Source organism: Castor canadensis, chromosome 3 (genome assembly GCF_047511655.1).
Source record: "Castor canadensis chromosome 3, mCasCan1.hap1v2, whole genome shotgun sequence".
NCBI lineage: Eukaryota > Metazoa > Chordata > Mammalia > Rodentia > Castoridae > Castor > Castor canadensis.
The window spans coordinates 128,756,735-128,775,453 of record NC_133388.1 but is presented as its reverse complement, the minus strand read 5'-3'; the positions used below and the strand labels follow the sequence as shown (position 1 = coordinate 128,775,453).

At 37.3% G+C, this 18,719-nt stretch overlaps 1 protein-coding gene and 1 long non-coding RNA gene across 5 annotated transcripts in view; one reads left to right on the top strand and one right to left on the bottom strand.

Moving 5' to 3' along the window:
- LOC141421667 (uncharacterized) overlaps positions 1 to 6,024 on the top strand; it is a 198,545-nt gene extending 192,521 nt beyond the window's left edge. For both annotated transcript variants that reach the window (XR_012446338.1, XR_012446339.1), the window contains one exon: positions 994 to 6,024. This is a non-coding gene — a long non-coding RNA (uncharacterized lncRNA). The remainder of the gene's footprint in view (positions 1 to 993) is intronic.
- Positions 1 to 18,719, bottom strand: part of Tox (thymocyte selection associated high mobility group box) — a 293,670-nt gene that overhangs the window by 114,883 nt on the left and 160,068 nt on the right. For all 3 annotated transcript variants that reach the window (XM_074068638.1, XM_074068636.1, XM_074068637.1), the window contains one exon: positions 9,097 to 9,339. In XM_074068638.1, the coding sequence (XP_073924739.1) occupies positions 9,097 to 9,339 (243 nt within the window). The remainder of the gene's footprint in view (positions 1 to 9,096; positions 9,340 to 18,719) is intronic.

Here is an 18,719-nt window from a genome sequence, read left to right as displayed (position 1 = left end):
TATAACGATTAGATGTATGCTTAGGGCTCAAATTTGTTTAATATATTGAAAGTATTGTATAGAACCCATGTACACGATATTACTTTTTAAAAAACTGGAACATCTGTATCATCCTAGAGACTAAGCAGCCACTTAGAAGTGTCAGCACAAACTGCAATAATTGTCTAATAGCTGTCTGGAGAAAACACTGAGGGTTTCAATGGGAACCAGTAGGTCAGTCATATTTGAGAAGAAATAGTTTCTGAGCTCCCACAATGACCTGTACAGAATACTGCTGTCAGTAATTTCTGTATGAAGGTCTGGACAACAAAACCAATTAAGTTCTCAGCGTTTCTAGGTCATCTTCTCTGTTAACAACCTTGAGGCAGAGTGAGAGAGAACAAGAAACATCCCACTCCTTTGGCCATGCACATCCTGAGTGTTTATGGTGAATGGTAAAGGACACAAAGAAAGCACCCTTGATATGTGAAATGGACTCTTCATTAGTATTTAGGAGGATGAAGATGGAATATTCGTTGGACCAGAAATGAGGTAGATAAGTAATCAAGGAGCATGGAGCTCAGTTCCAGAAGGGGCACTAAGGAAAAGACCACAAACAGGAGCTAGGCACTCAGGCAGAGCCTCTAGCTGTACCACTTGTGGTTCTGAGCAGAGTTCTGCTTATATCATTTTAGTTATCTTTAGGTCTTGAGGATGCTAAGTATATGCTCTACCACTGAACTACACCCCCACCTTAGGTTCTGTTTTTATTTGCTGTTTATTTCTTCTTCTTGTTTCTACTTATTTTTAATCCCAGTTCTATGGTACTTTTCCCAAACACCCTCCTAAACACTGCAGGAAGCATTTACTAACAATTTCAAGGTTATAGCTAGGCATTGAAAGCTCCCTGTGAAAACTTGGGAATTTTTTCTTGTGAGTCTATTTATAATAAATTTGTCCAAAAACAATTATATATATATAACTCTATTTTATTTCCTCTCTTTATTTGCTAAGGGCTATTTAACAAATGGGTACCCAGCCAGAAAAGATGACGTTGAAGAGTAACACCATGATGGCCTCCCCAGATGTTTGCCTTCAGGACATGAAATGAGCTGCACAAATACAAGATGGAAGAAATTGTTGGCTAGATACCAACATTGCAAGAGACATACTGTGAGAGTATTCAATGAGTCAAGAATTAAATACATCAGCAATCAACAATGCTATTAAAGACACCATTATAAAATGACCATGACAGGACAGAGAATAACTTGAAAAATTCAGAAATTAATCTGAAATCTCAGGCTGTTGGGAGGGGAGTGATTTGTCTTCCATTGTGGTCAACATTCCTTAAGATTATAAATGTTAAAAAAAAAAAAAGGTAATTTAATTTCAAAGTTGAAAAACAATGACCTTTGAGGAAAGGCTCAAGGAATTGGGGTTATTAAGGCCAGGAAAAACAACTCCAGGATTGACTTAAGAAATGTCAAATATCAGAAAGCAACTGTTCTCTAAGCATTCAGATGGCTGAAGCAAACAGAAGTAGGCTGAAACTGCAGTAAGAGATTTTGATTTAACTTTAATAAGGAACTTCCTGGAAGGAACCTAAATCTGTTACTGCAATTTAACTTAATGTTACAAGGTTAATTAAACACAAACAGGCTACCAAGGAAAGCCGTGGAATCTTGGCTCTTGGATAGAAAACCACATTTGTAAAATGGTTTAGCTTTACTCCTGCCTAGACTGAGAAGGCTGCATTGAGTTAACTCCCAGAGTTTACTTACAGCTGATCATGTAAAAAATTTTAAAGTTTTTTTGTCTTTTTAGTGTGCATGAGTGAGGTTCACATTCACAGGAGTTCTAGGACTGAAGAAAAAAGTAAGTTCCATATACCAGTGAAGCTTGAGTTTTGATTATTTGGCATACAAAGGAAGTGTCATTTTAAAATTGGCTCCCTTCCTGAACACTATTAAGGAGAGCTCTAGTTTGTAGTATTTTATTGTAGTACTGAAAGATAGCCCCAAATCATTAACATACGGAGTCCATGGAATTACTTATCAATACCACATCCAGAGTAGTTTGTTTTGAGCAAAGAAAGGGCTTAAGTAGACCTTTACAACTAACCTCAAATAATACTTATTTTGGGTCTAACTAGGAATTTGTCCAAAAACAATTCTCATTTATTGCATATAGTCAAAAATCTGAACAAAAAAACAGCCCATTTCTTCATGGTACTGTCGTGGTTTAATAGACTGCTCTCGAGTCCTACAATATTCAAAAAAGGATAATTTGTGGGGGAAAAACAGACGATAATTGCTAAACATTTGATGAATTATAGCATAATGCTAAATAATTATTCTTCATCCTTTTTTCTTCTGTCAAAGTGGGCAAAATAATTTCTCGTTATTGCCCCTTTTCTATTCTTAAAAGAAACAAGCCGCTGTGACATCCACTCCATTTTCAACTAATGCTTCCATTATTCCATATCTAAATGTGGCCGACACCATCAGTACCATCGTGTCCTGAAAGATCTTTAGCTCTTGTCCACTGTCACATAGTTTATGCATTACATGAAATAAAATACCTCAAGATTTTAAAAATATTTATTTTAAAAATAGCAATCAAATTGTCTGTAATCACATTTTCTGCTTGGCTTTGAAAGCTGCATTATTCAATATACTAGTGGTCCTTCCTATAATGGCAACATATTAGAAATTCACGCTGTTCTAATATATCTGAATTCCTTGATGTAAGGCACTCCCCATGGGCCCAGAGGAACACTCTTGCTTCCGTTTCCCGAGTCCTGTATGGTACCTACTCAAGTGATGGTTGTCAAAACAGTTGTACAGTGGCCTTTGAATGCAAAGTGTGCGGTGACTGAATGCTAAAAATGACAATAAATCTGAGTATATACATTATGCTTGCTTTTGTTGCCTGGAAAAAAGAAGGCATTTGGGAAATAAACCCCCCAATTTTATTGCCTTTTAACATCTTTTTTCCATTTTAAACTCCAGAACTGGAAATTTGAAGCAGTCAAAGAAATTGAAATCTCCTTTGTTGCTTTTTTCATTGTAAATTTTCTATAATGTGTCATTAGGAACCACACTCCACAAAAAAGCCCAGGTTCTAAATGAATCCTTTCTGTGAGGCTATTCTAAAACTTTGCACGGTTTTTCTTTGTATGAAAGAGCTTCTGTTAACTGCACAAAAAACAAGCAATCGCCACATATAGGCTGGGCAGAGAGGCTTGGATGACTTTATACAAGGTTGCATTTTCTCTTCCACCAATCCATGATTAAGCCCAGCAGTGAATGTATCAGAGTGGGAAGAAAAAAGAAGAGAGGCCCTTGATTTCTGTTTGTAGGATTCAAAGGATTTTTCTGAAGCCATGAATATTTAATATGGCCATTTTCTTATTCTCCTTTCCTCCCAAAATAGTTTTCTAGTTTCTTTTTAACAACATGAAAATCCCATCGAGCTACACAAAGCTGTATCTCTTTTTTTTAATGGCAGAATAACATTTTCCTCTCAAAAGAAATTATCTATCTGTTCAGTAGGTTCAAATATCTTCAAGGATATTAGGATTTGAATGTGGGGACAGTTAAAACACTGAAAAGGCCAAAGGCAGAGGAAAGAAAAATTACTAAGTAACTAATGTGACAAGTGGAGTGAGCAGTGAAGTCTGGACCAGGGTTGTGTGGTCTGATAAGGAAACACAGAAAAACACTGGCCCTGGAAAAGAACGCAGAGATCAGCCAGGTTTTCTACCTTCTTGGGGAGAGAATCTTTTATTAAAGGGAGCTTTTAGAAGAAATGCAAATAAAAGCAGCACAAGGGCCACACTGCTTTGGCTGATTCCTGGCTTTCTCCTGCCTCCACTGAGCCAAGTTTGGACCCACTGAGCAAGTCTAACCCTGCTGGTAGACAGAGTGAGACTTGCCCACGGTTAACAAGCTTATCCGACCCTCTCATTCTGTGCTTTTCTAACCAGACTCTATTCTTTGAGAAGTGCAGACAAATCAATTACCCACTAAGAAAATAACTCAGGGGAATTTTGAGAAATTGGAACTCTTGCATATTGGGTCATGAATGGCTGTTGAACTTGGACCTAGAGAATAAGAACTAATTGGCACTTATTCAACAGTATGCACTTATAGAAATTCTACCCTGTTTTATAGTCTGTTCTTGGAATAGAGAGACTTTAAGAAAATGGAATATTTGTAAAAGTGCCAGAAATCTAGCTTGTTGGAGGAGTCTTGACAAACTACTGTGTAAGAAGTCCAACTGACCATAAAATGGTACAGGCAAGAATGTGTAAATTTCCCAGTGGTGGGAAATTTGGAAGGAAGAACTCTGGCAAACTTCAGAAGGTAATGTAGATATTCTATCCTGGTGGCTTCTTCTTTTTTTTTTAATCACAAAGAGGTTCTCATTGAATAGACCCAGCACCTACTATGTGCCAGACATTGCTTTATATATGATAATAACCACCTGACTGCTTCTGACATCAAGGGATTCAGTATAACATTATATCCATTTTATTTTATTTTATAAAGAAATGAGGTCTTGCTATGTTGCCCAGGCTAGCCCTCAACTACTGAACTCAAGCTATCTTCCTGCCTCAGCCTCCTAAGTAGCTAGAGCTACAAGCCTGGGTCACTACACCCAGGTGTACCCATTTATTAGATGAGGGAAGTGATATAGTTTCTCAAGATCTCACAGTGGATAAGCAACACCACCAGGATTTGAACTGAGGCAGTCTGACACAAAGACATTAATGATTTAAATCACAATGACATATAAGGATACTCCATAAAAGGTAAAGATTTCTTTGCTTAATAGCAAGCTTTCTGCCTTCTTTTTTGACAGATGTGAAGAAGATTAAGGATTAAAATATAAATAACTCTTTTGAAAAGTCTTTCCTCCCATGCATTTTAACTTTTCCAAAAGAGTCATACAGGCTTGCATTTCTTATTTTATTTAACCAACACTTATATAATGCTTCCAATGTACCAGCCACTGGTCTAAGCAGTTTTTCAAATTCCTTTAACCCCATGAGGTAAAGACTATTATTGTTCCCATTTTTCCTGATAATGAAGTTGGGGTATTTACTGGCTAAGCCACTGAGCAATCCTTATGCATTCTGAGCTGCCATGTTTCAACTGTAAAACTGGGGAGTAATACTTCATTCAGATATTGACCCTTTTAGTTATGTGCTAAATTTTTTATGTCCAACATGTTAGATATTTGTAGGAAATGATTATAATCAGTGAAACTATATCACTGTGGAAATAAGAAACACAAGTAAACAGGAGACAATTTACCAAGATAAAATCTCACTGATGATTATATATTACATACAATAGCATATCAAATAGTAACATATGATAATGTATAATGATGTAAATGTACATTAAGCATCACAATAATATTTGAAGTATATACAATATCTAAATAAGAGCTGAAGTATTTTCACCTCTTTGATTTATTCAAATACTAAAAGTTAAACCATGTGAAAATACTAAGAGGAAGACATAACCACAACTTAAATAACAAAAGGCTCAACTTGAATTATTAACATAAAAAATTTCTGGAAAATACAATTGGGGACAGTTGATCCTATATAAAAATCTTCCCAGTGTGGCTTATACTGATAGGATTTTTAAATTCACAGAAAATTCCTTACTTAGAATCTACAAATCTTAGCTTTTATTAATTGTTCCCATGTTGCAAGTGACCTTGAAAGAAGAACTCAGAAGGCACAATAGAATTTCTAGGTGGAAAGAATTTATATTCTGATTTCTGAAGCCATTGCTTTCCTGTATACGTGGGCATTGATAATGTAAACTGTCTTTATTGATAAACAGATTTCAAAAATTGGCACATTAATAAATAATTTGGTTGTAGTTTTAAAATTTCTTTACTTTTTTAGCTGACACATAAAAATTGTACATTTTCTTGAGGTACTATATGATGCTTACATGGACAAAAATATGGTGTATTGATCAATGGTTTGGTTGTGATCATATCAGGCATGTGCAAAGTCGTTAGGATGCATTTTTAGTAAGTTTTTATAAGGAAGTAAGATGAGAAAATCTTATACTCAAAGTCTTTTTCAAAGAAAATAAGCCCATAGTGCTTTTTGACTTAAAGTAAAGAAATATCTTTAGACACATGCATGTGTGGAGATGATGTGCTCTCAAAATGCAGGCACTGAGGAATGGCATTCTAGTCACGTGACAGCTCAAACCAAGAACTGAAGAGGTTCTTTGTTTCTCAAAGGAATTGGAAGACAAAAGACAGTCCCTGGTTCTTCCAACTTGGTAAGATTTCTGTTGCAAATATCAAACTCTGGCTCCTGGAATTGAGCCAGAAAGATCCAAGCTTAAAATAGGAATAACAAATTTAATCTCCACATCTACTTTCTAAAACCATCCTGCCTTGAGAAAACAGGTCTCATACAGATTTAATGACAGAATTGACTGTGACTTCATTAACTAAACCGTACTGTCTGGTACAGTAATCACCAGGTGCACATGGCTTGTTTTGTGTTTGTTTGTTTCTTGAGACAGAGCCTCTAATGTCTCTATGTAGCCTAGGCTAGCTTCGAACTCATTATCCTCCTGCTTCAACCACCTACCATTCTTTTATTTATTCATTCATTATTTATTTATTTGTTTGTTTGTTTTAAGATTGGCACTGTACCACCTCAGTCATTCCTCTAGCCCTTTTACTCTGCTTATTTTGAGATACAAAGTTTTGCCTTTTGCACAGGCACAAACTGCCATGCCCAGCTTTTTCTACTGAGATGGGATCTCGCCAACTTTATTGCCTTCCATGTAGATGGGATGACTGGTGAGTAACACCATACCCAGTTACTGGTTGAGATGGAGTCTCACAAACATTTTCCCTAGGCTGGCCTCCAACTGCAGAATCTCAGTTTCCCAAGGAGCTAGGATTACAGACATGAGACATTGCTTCCGGCTTGCATGTGGCTTCTTAAATGTCAAGGACTTAAAATAAAATAAAGATTTTTTTTGTCCTTCAGTGCTACTAGCCACATTAAAGTGCACAACTGCTGGTGGCTATGATTCCTGGGCAGTAGGTTACAGAAGACTGCTGCATCACACAAACTTCTACTGGAAAGCGCCAAAGCTGATCCAAAGTCTCACCAACACTGGCATTGGCTGGAAAAGCTATTGTTCACAGCATTAAATGCAAGGACCTGAGAGTGGGCAATGCAGACGTACATCTCCGGAATGTGGTTTGAGATCTGATTGGCAGGAAACCCTGACACACTCAGCTTCAGGAGCTGGGATGGCAAGTGAGAGCTTCATGCCCGCAGCTTAGCCCAAGCAGGGATTCATCCCTGTCCATCTTGTAAAGTACTAAACCCTCCAATTGAAGCATCATGTAGAAGCAAAAATATCCAGGTCCAGTCTTGACAGCAGGCTGGGGTAGGGAAAAGATAAGGAAGTATTATGAGTAGAAGCTCCTGAAAGCATGGTGAGAGAAGGACCCAGAATGAAACCTGCTTCCCACCTGCAGCTAAGTCCAGTCCTGAGTGTGCCATGTGAGGATGGACTGACTGCCACGGGCAGCAAATCTGGAAAGATATCACAACCACTGTTGCTGAAGTAGCACACATAGCTCTCAAAGACAGACTGATACACTGAGTGCCAAAAGAATGGTACAAGAGTAAAATGTGACTGGGAAAGAGGTAAAATTTATGATAGAAAAGACTTTTGAGACCTAAACTGTATACTATGAGTATCTCTTATCCCTCTTGTGGCCCAACTCTCATTCTCACCATAAGAACGGAGCACAACAGGCAAAACTGTTATCTTACACACTGGCTGCCTCCTTCCTTGGCATTACAGGGAGCAAGGACCTTTGGAGGCATGACCTAGATGCCTGATGGGGCTTCAGAACTGGGTCTGAGGACTTAGTCCCAAAGAGGAATGGGTAGATGACTTTTCAAGGTGACAACACTTTCAGATTTACACATTTAGCATGTTTGTATAAAAAAATCCAATCTCTATTTTACAGAATCATAGTACTCATAGGCTATATCTACACAGATAGAATAGAATCTGAAAAGCTAGGGCAAGTGCTGAGTTCCCTTCCATTGACAGTCCTGCAAAAGAGTTTTCTCCTCCCAGCCACCCAGATGGTTGCAGATTTCAATAAAATTCCAGGTACTGTGTGGCATTAGGCTTTGTTCCCCAAAGAAACAACTTTCTTTTCACTCTCCTTTTATCTTCCCCAACTTCTTATGTCCATGATCACCAGTAAAACTTTCTTGTGAATTCATTCAATATAGAAATGTATCTAACGGGTGATTTAGGTAAGTGATAATATGGGAACAATGTTGTATGAGCAAGTTAATTAATTTGTTAATTGTGAACACTACAAGAGAGTTGGTTAGGCTGTTAGTGATTGAACAAGCAAAACCAAAGAGCAGGATTTAAAAGTCACTGTTAACCTGGGAGAAGGGTTTTATGACATGATCAAAAGCTTTGACCTTGGCTGTATACTATTGACATTATTTTTGCATTCCCTGAAATGCAGATAGCAAAATTATTAACTTTTTAGATGACATAAAAACCAGAAAGAAAGCTTCTGCAACAAGCTAGTGTTTCTCACATATGGAATATTTGTTAAAAGTACAGATCTCTGGACTCTCCTAGAAGGGCCTGGGAATTTGGCTTTCTGCAAATTTTCTAGGTGATAAACATTCCACTAAATCTATGAAGTTTTGACTGTAACGGATTCAGAGTGACAAAATGTACCACAGATGGAATCATCGTGATGCAGATGAATTTTGACCAGAAGAATTATACCTCCAAAATAGACACAAAAGGGCTGATAGAGTGGCTCAAGTGGTAGTGCTATGAGTGACTGCATAAATAATTAACTAATTTTTGCCTTGACTTAAATACAAAATGAAAAATTGCTTTAGGAATTTATAAGATTTATGGAGACTATTTTTCGTAGTTAACACATCTTCCTAGTTTCAGAATGTCCTTAGCACAAATTTAAGGTCCTCGAATTACACTGTCCCTAGCCTTTACTATATCTGTTACTTCTGCCACACATGAGTAAGTAGATTCTTACCACAGAGATGGAGTTAGAAAGCAGTGTCCCATCCTGGCCCAGCATGTTGGAAACGGTGATCTCAGGTAGTTCCATGTTTTGTGGGTGGAATGGTAGCAGGCCATTGTGGTTCATTGGGTGGCACAGAGAATGGTAACCAGACTCAACTTCATTCAGGTGCACCAGCGAGTGGTCGGGGAGGGAAGGAGGAGTGATTGGTGGAATGTTAAAGTCTTCACTTTCCAGACTTGGACCCGGGTAGGACTGAAAAGACAAGAGTGACATCGTTGCAAATAGTCACCTCTTTGTTCTTCATCATCAAGAACAGTTGCACATGAGCCTCTGGATGTAATTACAAGCAGCATTATGGATTTAGCCAAGATGTCTCAAACATTCAGATTACCTTGCTGCTATTTCACTATTACACATGGAAGAAAACTGACTCAAAGGCATACCACTTCTAGTATAAAGACGGCTTCCATTAGGTGGTTTCATTTTTCCAGGAAGTTGAATTCAAACAGATTTCAAAGGTCCCATTAAATTTTTCCAGAGTTTTAATCTAGCTGAATACCTTTTTCGTGGGAATTGTGGGGAAGGAAGGCAATTTACAAAATTAATGTTTGATCAAACATGTTTCATAGAGCTCCCTACTGCTTAAGATTATGGGATGTAATAAAAATGAATTCCAGAAGTCTGCAGCAATTGCTTTCGGGGTTTTCAAAGCTACTTGCTTGCAATTGTCAAAAAAAAGTTATTACTAAAGAAATAACTTAAGCATGTTCTCCAAATATGAGTGCACTGAAAGTTTGATATATTATAAAAATATCATTGAAAGCTAATCTTATCACAAAGATTTTATCATCAAAATAAAAGGGAAGAGTGCTTTCATGATTTCTATTATTTATTTGATTTTCACCTAAAAGCTGATAAATAGTATTGGAAGCATTTAAGTTCGCTGCAGCCCATTGTGAAAGGCAAAATAATAGTAATATTATTATAATACTAATACTGAAATAAAAGTCAATCAGCAAAATAAATAGCATTAATACACCTGGGGATTTCTTTTTATAAACTAGCTTAAGATAAAATAGGGTAGAAGGAAAAGGTTGTATGAAAACACTCCTGATTAAAAGTGGCTGAAATGTGATAAAGGTTGAGAAACAGAAGGAAGATGTGAATAAAGAAACATTGTTCACTATTAATATCAATGTTCAGTGATATTTAGCTGTCCTTCATAGAATAGGTATCATAATATAAAAGGAAACATTTTGGTCTAGATAATTTTTGCAAGTCTGTCTATCTTTCAAATTAAGAAGGCTTTCATAGCTTTGGGTGCATGGCTAACAAGGATCCCCTTGTTTCACTGCACAGCGTCTGTTATAGTGTACAAGATTTGAAATGAGCAGGCAGAGGTTGGGAGCCAAAGAAAGTAGTGTAAGATATTCATTGGGTGTTCAGCGAATAAGCTTCATGCTTCCTCATCCAAGTGCCTGGGGTTATTTTTTCCAGATGCCGTCTATTTGTCTAACAGAAAGAAAATCTTCAAGTGCACTTGCTAAATGTTGTACAAGTTTTGATATATTAGTTTAGGTGTTTTCAGGGACAAGATTAAATGAAGAGCTGCTTTGAACATCTGGAATTTAGACTTTGTGATGGAGGACAAGTATGGGTTTAGAGTCTCGAGGTATATGACTGGAATATTTGATCCCTGCCAGTAATTTATCCTAAATAGTTAACATTCTGCTTAAAAAAAAAAAAAAAAAAAAAAAAAGAAGCCACCAGCTCTAAAAGCTCATCACCTGTTACAAAAGTCTTCTGTTAACAGTGTATATTTCTTGTCTGAAAAATATGTTTGTGCTCTGTGTCAAAGTTGCAAGTTTGATCAAATTCTCACGTCTGATATATTTTAGACCCTGAGGGTACAGAATAAACTATCAGCTCCTTTTACAAATACTCAGATAATAAGTATAAAAGCTGCCCAGTAGGGAAGTGGAAGAAGAAGCATTTTTACTCAAGCCTATTTCATATAAAGTACTAAGCAGAGTCCTTTCACTGTGTTTTCTTCATTTAAACCTTGCAATAATCCTTTGTGTAATTATTATTACTCCCATTTTCCTGAAGAGAAAACAGATGCTCAGAAGTTAAACATCCCGTGCAATCTCACTTGACTGGAAAATCATCCACTTAGTACATATGGGGGATGGATATTTGATGAAAGACAACATTTTTATTTCTGTTGTATTTACATAAGTATTTCAATTGTTACTATTTTATTAGGTTGAATGATACAAAATTGTCAATACCAATTGTCTTTGCTAAACAAAATTTCATAATTTAAGAGTTAGTATTATTAGCATTGTAACAGGTTTGTCCCTGTCCTATACCACCCTAATGCTCACCCACTAAAATTAAATATTTATTCTACATGAGTATAAGAATTCATAATTTGTCTCTCTGTCAACATAGAAAAAGCCAAACTTTTGATATACATTCTTTAAGAAGTTAATCAGTGACTATTTGAAACTTTTCTGAATAAGGCACAATTCTGAATAATGCAAAGGTAAAAGAAAAGATGTTTTAATTTTAGAAATGCTATTAAACCTCTGAAAATACTAAGAGATCTTCTACCCGGGGAATACGATGGCTTTATATTCTAGAATTTCTTCAGTAGTAAAATCTTAATTTGTGGTGTTTTAAAAGAAGGTTTAATTGGTATCACTTTACATCCAGTGATAACAATTGTACTGCAATTTAACTAAGCTACTTGGTTTACTTTCATGTAATTACACATTAAGATTACTTAATCCATGCAATTATATACCAAAACCACATTTTCCACAGCAAACTGGTAATGGATAGTTATGTGGGTCAAGAATTTTAACAATATAAGGTTACTTAGTAGTTTCTGTTCCTTACATTAGAATGTAGTTATTTGCCATGAGCCTATTACAGTGTAATTTATGCCATATAAAAGTATTGTGGTTATTGTTTAAATGTCAAAATGTCCTAAAACTTTAAAAGTTCCATGTCAGACTAATTACTAATTTTTTTAATGTGGAAATGAATTAGCTAATTCTCTAACATTGATTTCTATGACATCAGATTTTAAAAGCTTAATATGAATGTGTTTAACTTAACAATAGTTAAGTTTTATATTACAGACAATTTTCAGTTTGGAGGGATATACTTCAGTATTTTATCTTATTCCTCATGAAGCTGCCTGTTAGAATGAGTGTTAAATGTTTGCTGAATGAAAAAAACAAAAGAATCATTGAATGCCTGCATGCATGAATGAATGCTAAAATGAGTCTTTAAAGTGGGAAGTTTGTAACTATACCACTCTTATTTCACAGGGTTGTACTTCCAAATCTGCTCTGGCCAACTGATAACAGTGTGTAACATTCAGCCCATGTAGTGTGTAAATAGGCCAAAAGTAACTCTTGGAAGAGTGTACTGAGCAGCTTGAATAAGACTGGGGAGTCATTCGTGTCCCTTCCAGCTGCTACCCTGGCTCCTGGAAATGGGTTACACTAACTATACTCAGATGACAGAGATTCCAGAGTGTTGAAAAGCAGAGCTTGTGGCGCCCTGGCTCTGAGAGGTGTGGAAGCTTGATGCCCTCTGTAGGCAGGCAGCAAGGCCCCCTCAGGTGACAGCTCAGAAAACTGAAGTCAGGGCTCTGCTGCAGTTCTGCTTCCCACACCTGTCCAGCTGGTTAGATGAATGGGCACGAGAGGGTGCTCTGATCACAGGAGATAGACCAGTGATCTTGCAGTCAAGGGAGGCTCCCATGAAGCCATCTGGTGACATGAGGACCTGCAACGATTGCCCAGTGACTCAGGTCCTTTTCTAATTTCTACTTATTTTCCTTAAGTTTCAGAATGAACTGAAGTTTAAACAAGCAGTCATGCTCCAGCTGTCTCAGGAACAAAGACCATTTGGTCCTTCCTTTCCAAAGAGGGTCTCTATATGCCTATGAGAAACAGTACTTCATTTCTTTTCCATTTATTTATTTACTTATTTATTTATTGGCCTACATTAGAGGTCACCAAAGAGAAGAGTGAATTCCATGTCCTGGAAACTCTCTGGGGAAGAGCTCCAGTATAGAATGCTGGAGCAGGACAGGTGTGGGCACCATCTTCCTGATCACTGTACAGTGTCTCTTACCCATCCTAGTGTCCTGGCCAGAAGATAACCATAGCCTGACGGTGCTGCCTCCCTCTTTCCCAGCAAATGATGGAACTCAAAGGTGACCTCCATACAAGTGATGAGAAAGTATTTAGGGATAGTGGGGTGACATTCAAGCAATGTTTTTCATTTTACCTTAGATCAAATTGGCTGCAAACTGGATCTGAACCATGCCAGTCCACATGAAATAAATAACTCAACGAACTCACAATCATAATAATATTATTCCTTAACAAGTTCTCCCTTAGCTTATGCTACTGGCTGACTACAGGCACAGGAGAGTCTCATCATGGTGCCAGGCTATGTATCAGGACCCCTGGCAGCATGCTTTCTCTGTGTCCGTGAACAGCATCCATGGCCCCTGAATGTGGGACAGGGCGAACTTGTATGAGGATCAACTGATTCTGGAAAAGATATGAACTATTCAAGACTTCAGGGGGGATTGTTGGTAGCATTGAAGTAGTAATTTAAAAATATTATCATCCTCCAGAAAGTGTGTTTATAATTTTAAGTAATAGATTCAATGACCATTGCAAGTCATCTTAAAATCTTAGAAGGTACCAATGGCAAGTCTGTATCCAGGTTCTTTAGAGCATTTATGAGTTTAAGTTCTAAAGAAAGTTTCTTATTTCTTGTGAGGCACGGTTTCAAAACTGAATTCATGGGGTTTATAAGAGCATTAAAAACAAAGACATAGGTTAAAAGTCCAATGTATTTGCTTTCCAGATAAAATGTTCTTGATAAAGGGCAGCCTCACATAGCTCTGTTGTTGGTAAGTGGACTTATACATGCCTTGGATTGCGTCATGTCTAAGAAAAGGAACAACTACAGACAGCACGCTGGGGAGGAGATGCTTCCCACAATGCTTGTAAAAGAACTGCAGTCTCTTTGCCATTGGTAAGATCTCCTACTGGAGAAAAGTACACCCCATTCATACCTAATGCATTAACAGCTCCCCAGAAATAGCTCAGTTAAAGTGTCACCTTTATTTTTTAATAGAATTAAATACTTTATTTTTATTTATTCATTTCTCTTTTGCAGTAGTGGGGTGAGAACTCAGAGATTCATGCTTGCTAGGCAGATGCTTTACCACTTGAGAGTCACATCTCCAGCTCTTTATGCTCTGGTTATTTTGGAGAGAAGATCTCGCTTTTTTCCCAACTGGTCTGAACCACCGTGATCCTCCTATTTTGTGCCTCCTGCTGTAGCTGGGATGACAGCTGTGTGCCATCATGCCCACCTACTGGGTTGAGATGAGGTCTTGCTAACTGATCCCTCTTTCCCCCACACCCTCTACCAAGCTGGCTTCAAACTATTACCCTCCCGATCTCATCCTCCTAAGTAGCTAAGATTATAGGCATGAGCCACCACACCTGCAAACTGAATGTTTTAAACTGAAGAATAAAAGAGTATGGAACAGGGAGGAGGCAAAGGATGGAGAAGGTGCCAATAAAGATTTAATGTACAGAGGGCCAACACTTTAGCTCCACCAGGGAGATCTAAGGGCTTGCAACCCAGGTCTAATGATTCCTGCCAGGCAATTCAACTCCCATGACCCAGGCAAAAGGCAAATAAGTTTGTGAACCAAAATTTCATTTCTAAGTGCACATAAGAGATATACTTTCTAACATAGTGGCTTGTGTCCTTAGAAAGGCAATCTTCCCCGGGAGATTTTTGTTTTGGCAAGAAGGTAAGACTGCAGGTCAAAGGTATCAATTCTGAGACTAGAACCAAGAGACTGGGTTAGGAAAGTTCCAGGGGATCTAGCTGCTCTACTTTGGGTTGACTCATTTGCATGCATGTCTTTTCAGCCATTTGACAAAACCAATGTCTGTGCCACATGTTCGGCCTTCCCCATCCCCCATTTCAGTGGGAAAGAAAAAGAAACTTCTCACCTAACTTTTGGAAGATTTCATTTCCCCTGTCTATTTAATTACATACGCAAACTCCTTTATTTAATCATACAGCTTTATAAACTCCATGACCTGGGTATCCTGTTTACATTATTTTCTCCTTCTGCAATCCATATTTCTGTGGCTACAGCCTGTTCTTATTTTTTATTCTCATCCTACACTATTGCATCTGCAAGTGGAATGTTAATTATGCTGATTTTTCTTTTGACTGCAGAGAATTCATGTTTTCATATTGTCTAGCTAGAGCGTTAATATATGCTGACCAGGAACAAACAATTGGGAGTTTCTCTGACACTTTGCCTTTTCTTCTCTTTTTAAAATCTGATTCTCTATCAGAGGGGTGCTGTATTTGTGGAGTTTTGTCCACATATTGCAATCATTATACACAGCACTCAATCTTTGGTGACAAGAAGTCCCATAACGCAGAAGAATTCAAAAGATATCATCTTGTACACATCTTTAAATTATGTGATGGATTCATGCAATCATGCATACACTAAAAAATATGGCTATGGTTATAACAGTGTAAAATATGTTTCTCATATAGATCTTTGTTTGAGAGATAAATAAATACTACTGCTTTCAAACATATACAGAATGCCTTAATCTTAAATCTGTTACATAATTCCTAAAAGTTGAGGATAGAAAAATACCAGTGTTAATCACCACATTTCATCTTCCATTATGGAACATTCTTGTTGAATGATTCAAATAACTACTTGTTAGAAAAATAATAAACTTCCTGTGTACAATTTTAGAAGTTACAGTACTGCATTATAATGGTGGTTTTTCCTTAAAAAGATTTAAATACCATCCACATAATCTCTAATGTCTTTTGAAAAGACCTTCAGAAATAGGTATTTTTCAGATTCTTTTGTCCGTGCATGAACAAGGGTTGATAATTTGAGACTATAATGCATTACTGTGGAAAGCTTCAGTCCGTTACATAAATCATCTTAACACTCAGCAAGAATTGTCCAGCACTGCCATTGACGTCTTCAAGCCAGTGATCCTGCAAACAATTTTTTTGTCTTTCTTCACATGTTAGACAACAGCAATAAATCATCTCCATTTAAAAACACACAATGTACTAATTTTTCAAACAACAGTTATCAAAATGAAATTTTGGTAGAAAGCAGAACATTTATTTTATTTATGCTCATTAGTTTTTGTAACCTGTGGTAAGTAAAAGACAACGAGTGCTCGTTCAGTAGAGAAACATCTGTTGTGTGCCTACTATGTGTATCTGCAGTTTGTAGAAAGTGAATTAGAAGAGGGAAATAGGAACTTAGGCTCCCAATAAAGAGCAGTATGTCTGAAGTGTCAAACAAAGTGACCACAGAACATAAAGGAAAGAGGAATTACTTGAAACAGGGATGATCAGGGATTGCTATAAGCGGATTTACCCTGATAACGCCTGGAAAGCAGACACTTCTGCTGAAATGTGACATGGGATCAAGGAGGACACAACTCTAAGTGAGTCCAAAAGATGCACAGCCAGCAGTAAGGTCAAGGTCAGGTCTTCAACCTCCTGCATTAACTTCAATAGCAAGGTTGATCTTACTGACCACAACAAACTGGGGTGCTGGGCTCAATGCAGGCCTCCACTAGGACTGGAGTGGAAGGTATTAAGGTATTAAGTTATGAAAAAAAAAAATCAGTGTGTAAAGCCTGAATGAAATCAGAAAACAGGGTTGAGCATATCCCACAGAATGCTTGACATCGGCTCTTCCTGGGGACCATGACTGGGGGAGCTTGGACCCTGAGGTCAAAAGGAATTTGGAGCACTGTGGTATGGAGGTGGGGGATCCTGGAGCCAATCACTTGTCTCAGATCAATCGTGGGTGGGGCAAGGTAACCTCATGCTGCTCTGTCCATCCTGGCTGGTGCTAGATGCCCCACTATGTTTCCAGAAAACCCGTTAGCTTTTATATACTGGGGTTTCTCCTGCCATAATGCATTAATGACCCAAAATCAGGAAATTGAAGTGTTTCCCTTCGGTATTGCTTGGTGGTGTCCATGAGTCTCCACACAGTATTTTTAAAGGATATTTTAAAGCCAAGCATCGTGTGCAGTTGTCATAAATAAGGGTCTCCCCTCTTGCATAATTAAAAAAAACTGAGTTTCTGGAAAACAAATACTGTGCTCCACCATCATCCACAACCCACACAGGATGATCAGGGATGCAGATAAAGAAAGGGGGAGGGGCTGCTTTTGACCTTGGTCAGGCCAGCAAGAGGCCATCATTATGTACTCTGTGTTTAAAGGGGATACTTTAAGTATTTAATTTCTTTGTTTAGCATATGTGTTATGTAAAATGTAATCTATACTTTTTTTTAGTCATGTAGATTTTTTTCAGTTCTCACATTAACTTGATATATGCGGTGCTCTTTGCTTTAGTTTTAAAAATCACTAATTCTAAGTAGTCGCTTTAAAAGAAAATACACATGAAACACTTTTAATCCCATCACTCAGAAAAAAAATCAAAACTTTATTAAAATTCTTTTAAGTTTTTTTTTTGGTGGTACTGTGGTTTGAACTTAGGGTTTACGAGTTTGCTAGGCAGACAACCTATTGCTTGAGGCATGCCTCCCGGTCCTTTTTTCTCTAGTGATTTTGGAGACCAGGCAGGGTCTTGTTTTTTGTTTTTGTTTTTCACCTAGGCTGGCTTGACCATGATTCTTTTATCCAATTTTACCTTTCCTGACATTAGCTGGGATGATAGGTGTGCTACCATGCCCAGCTCTTTTCCTATTGAGATGGGGTTGTGCAAAAAAAAATTTTTTTTTTGCCAGGATTAGCCTGGAACTATGATTCTCCTGATCTCAGCCTCCTAAGTAGCTAGCATTATAAACATGAGCCACCCAGCACCTGGTTCAAGATTCCTTTTAATGCACACTTGTTATTTCATGTTGAGCTTTTGTTTTTGTTTTAATAATAAAAGTTTGATCACAGAGGCCTGATTTTGAAACAAGAAATGTCAGATGCAGATTACAGGTCTCTTATAGATACTGTCACTTGAGTTCTGTAAACCTCACTTTGTAAATCTGTAAAACAGGGATGATAATTGTCACTACATCGAGAGGTTATCAGGATTAAATAAGATAACTAAGGTAATGTACATACTTTGGGTGATACACTGGTTCACAAATAGGAAAAAATAAATGTGAGGCACATTGTTATTGGTATACCATTATGCAATTTAATATAAAATGGATCATGTAGACGGTATCTATAATACTGTTTAAATAGCTGCATTTTTTAAAACTATATTCATATTTTTTCACTGTATTCATGCAGTCCATCAGTTCTCTATTTTAAACATTCAAGATATTTCCAGTTTTTGGTTACAAATTATTGTGATGAATAATTTCATCCATTTTATTTCTTTAGGATAGCATTCTAGAGTTCTGTACTCATTCTTAAATGAGATTACAGAATGGCAAGAGGAGATGAAAATCAATTTACAAGTTTTTTTTTAATGAAATTTATTTAAACTTAAAGGGTGTCCATGTTTAAACACAGTATATTAAACCCTAGTGA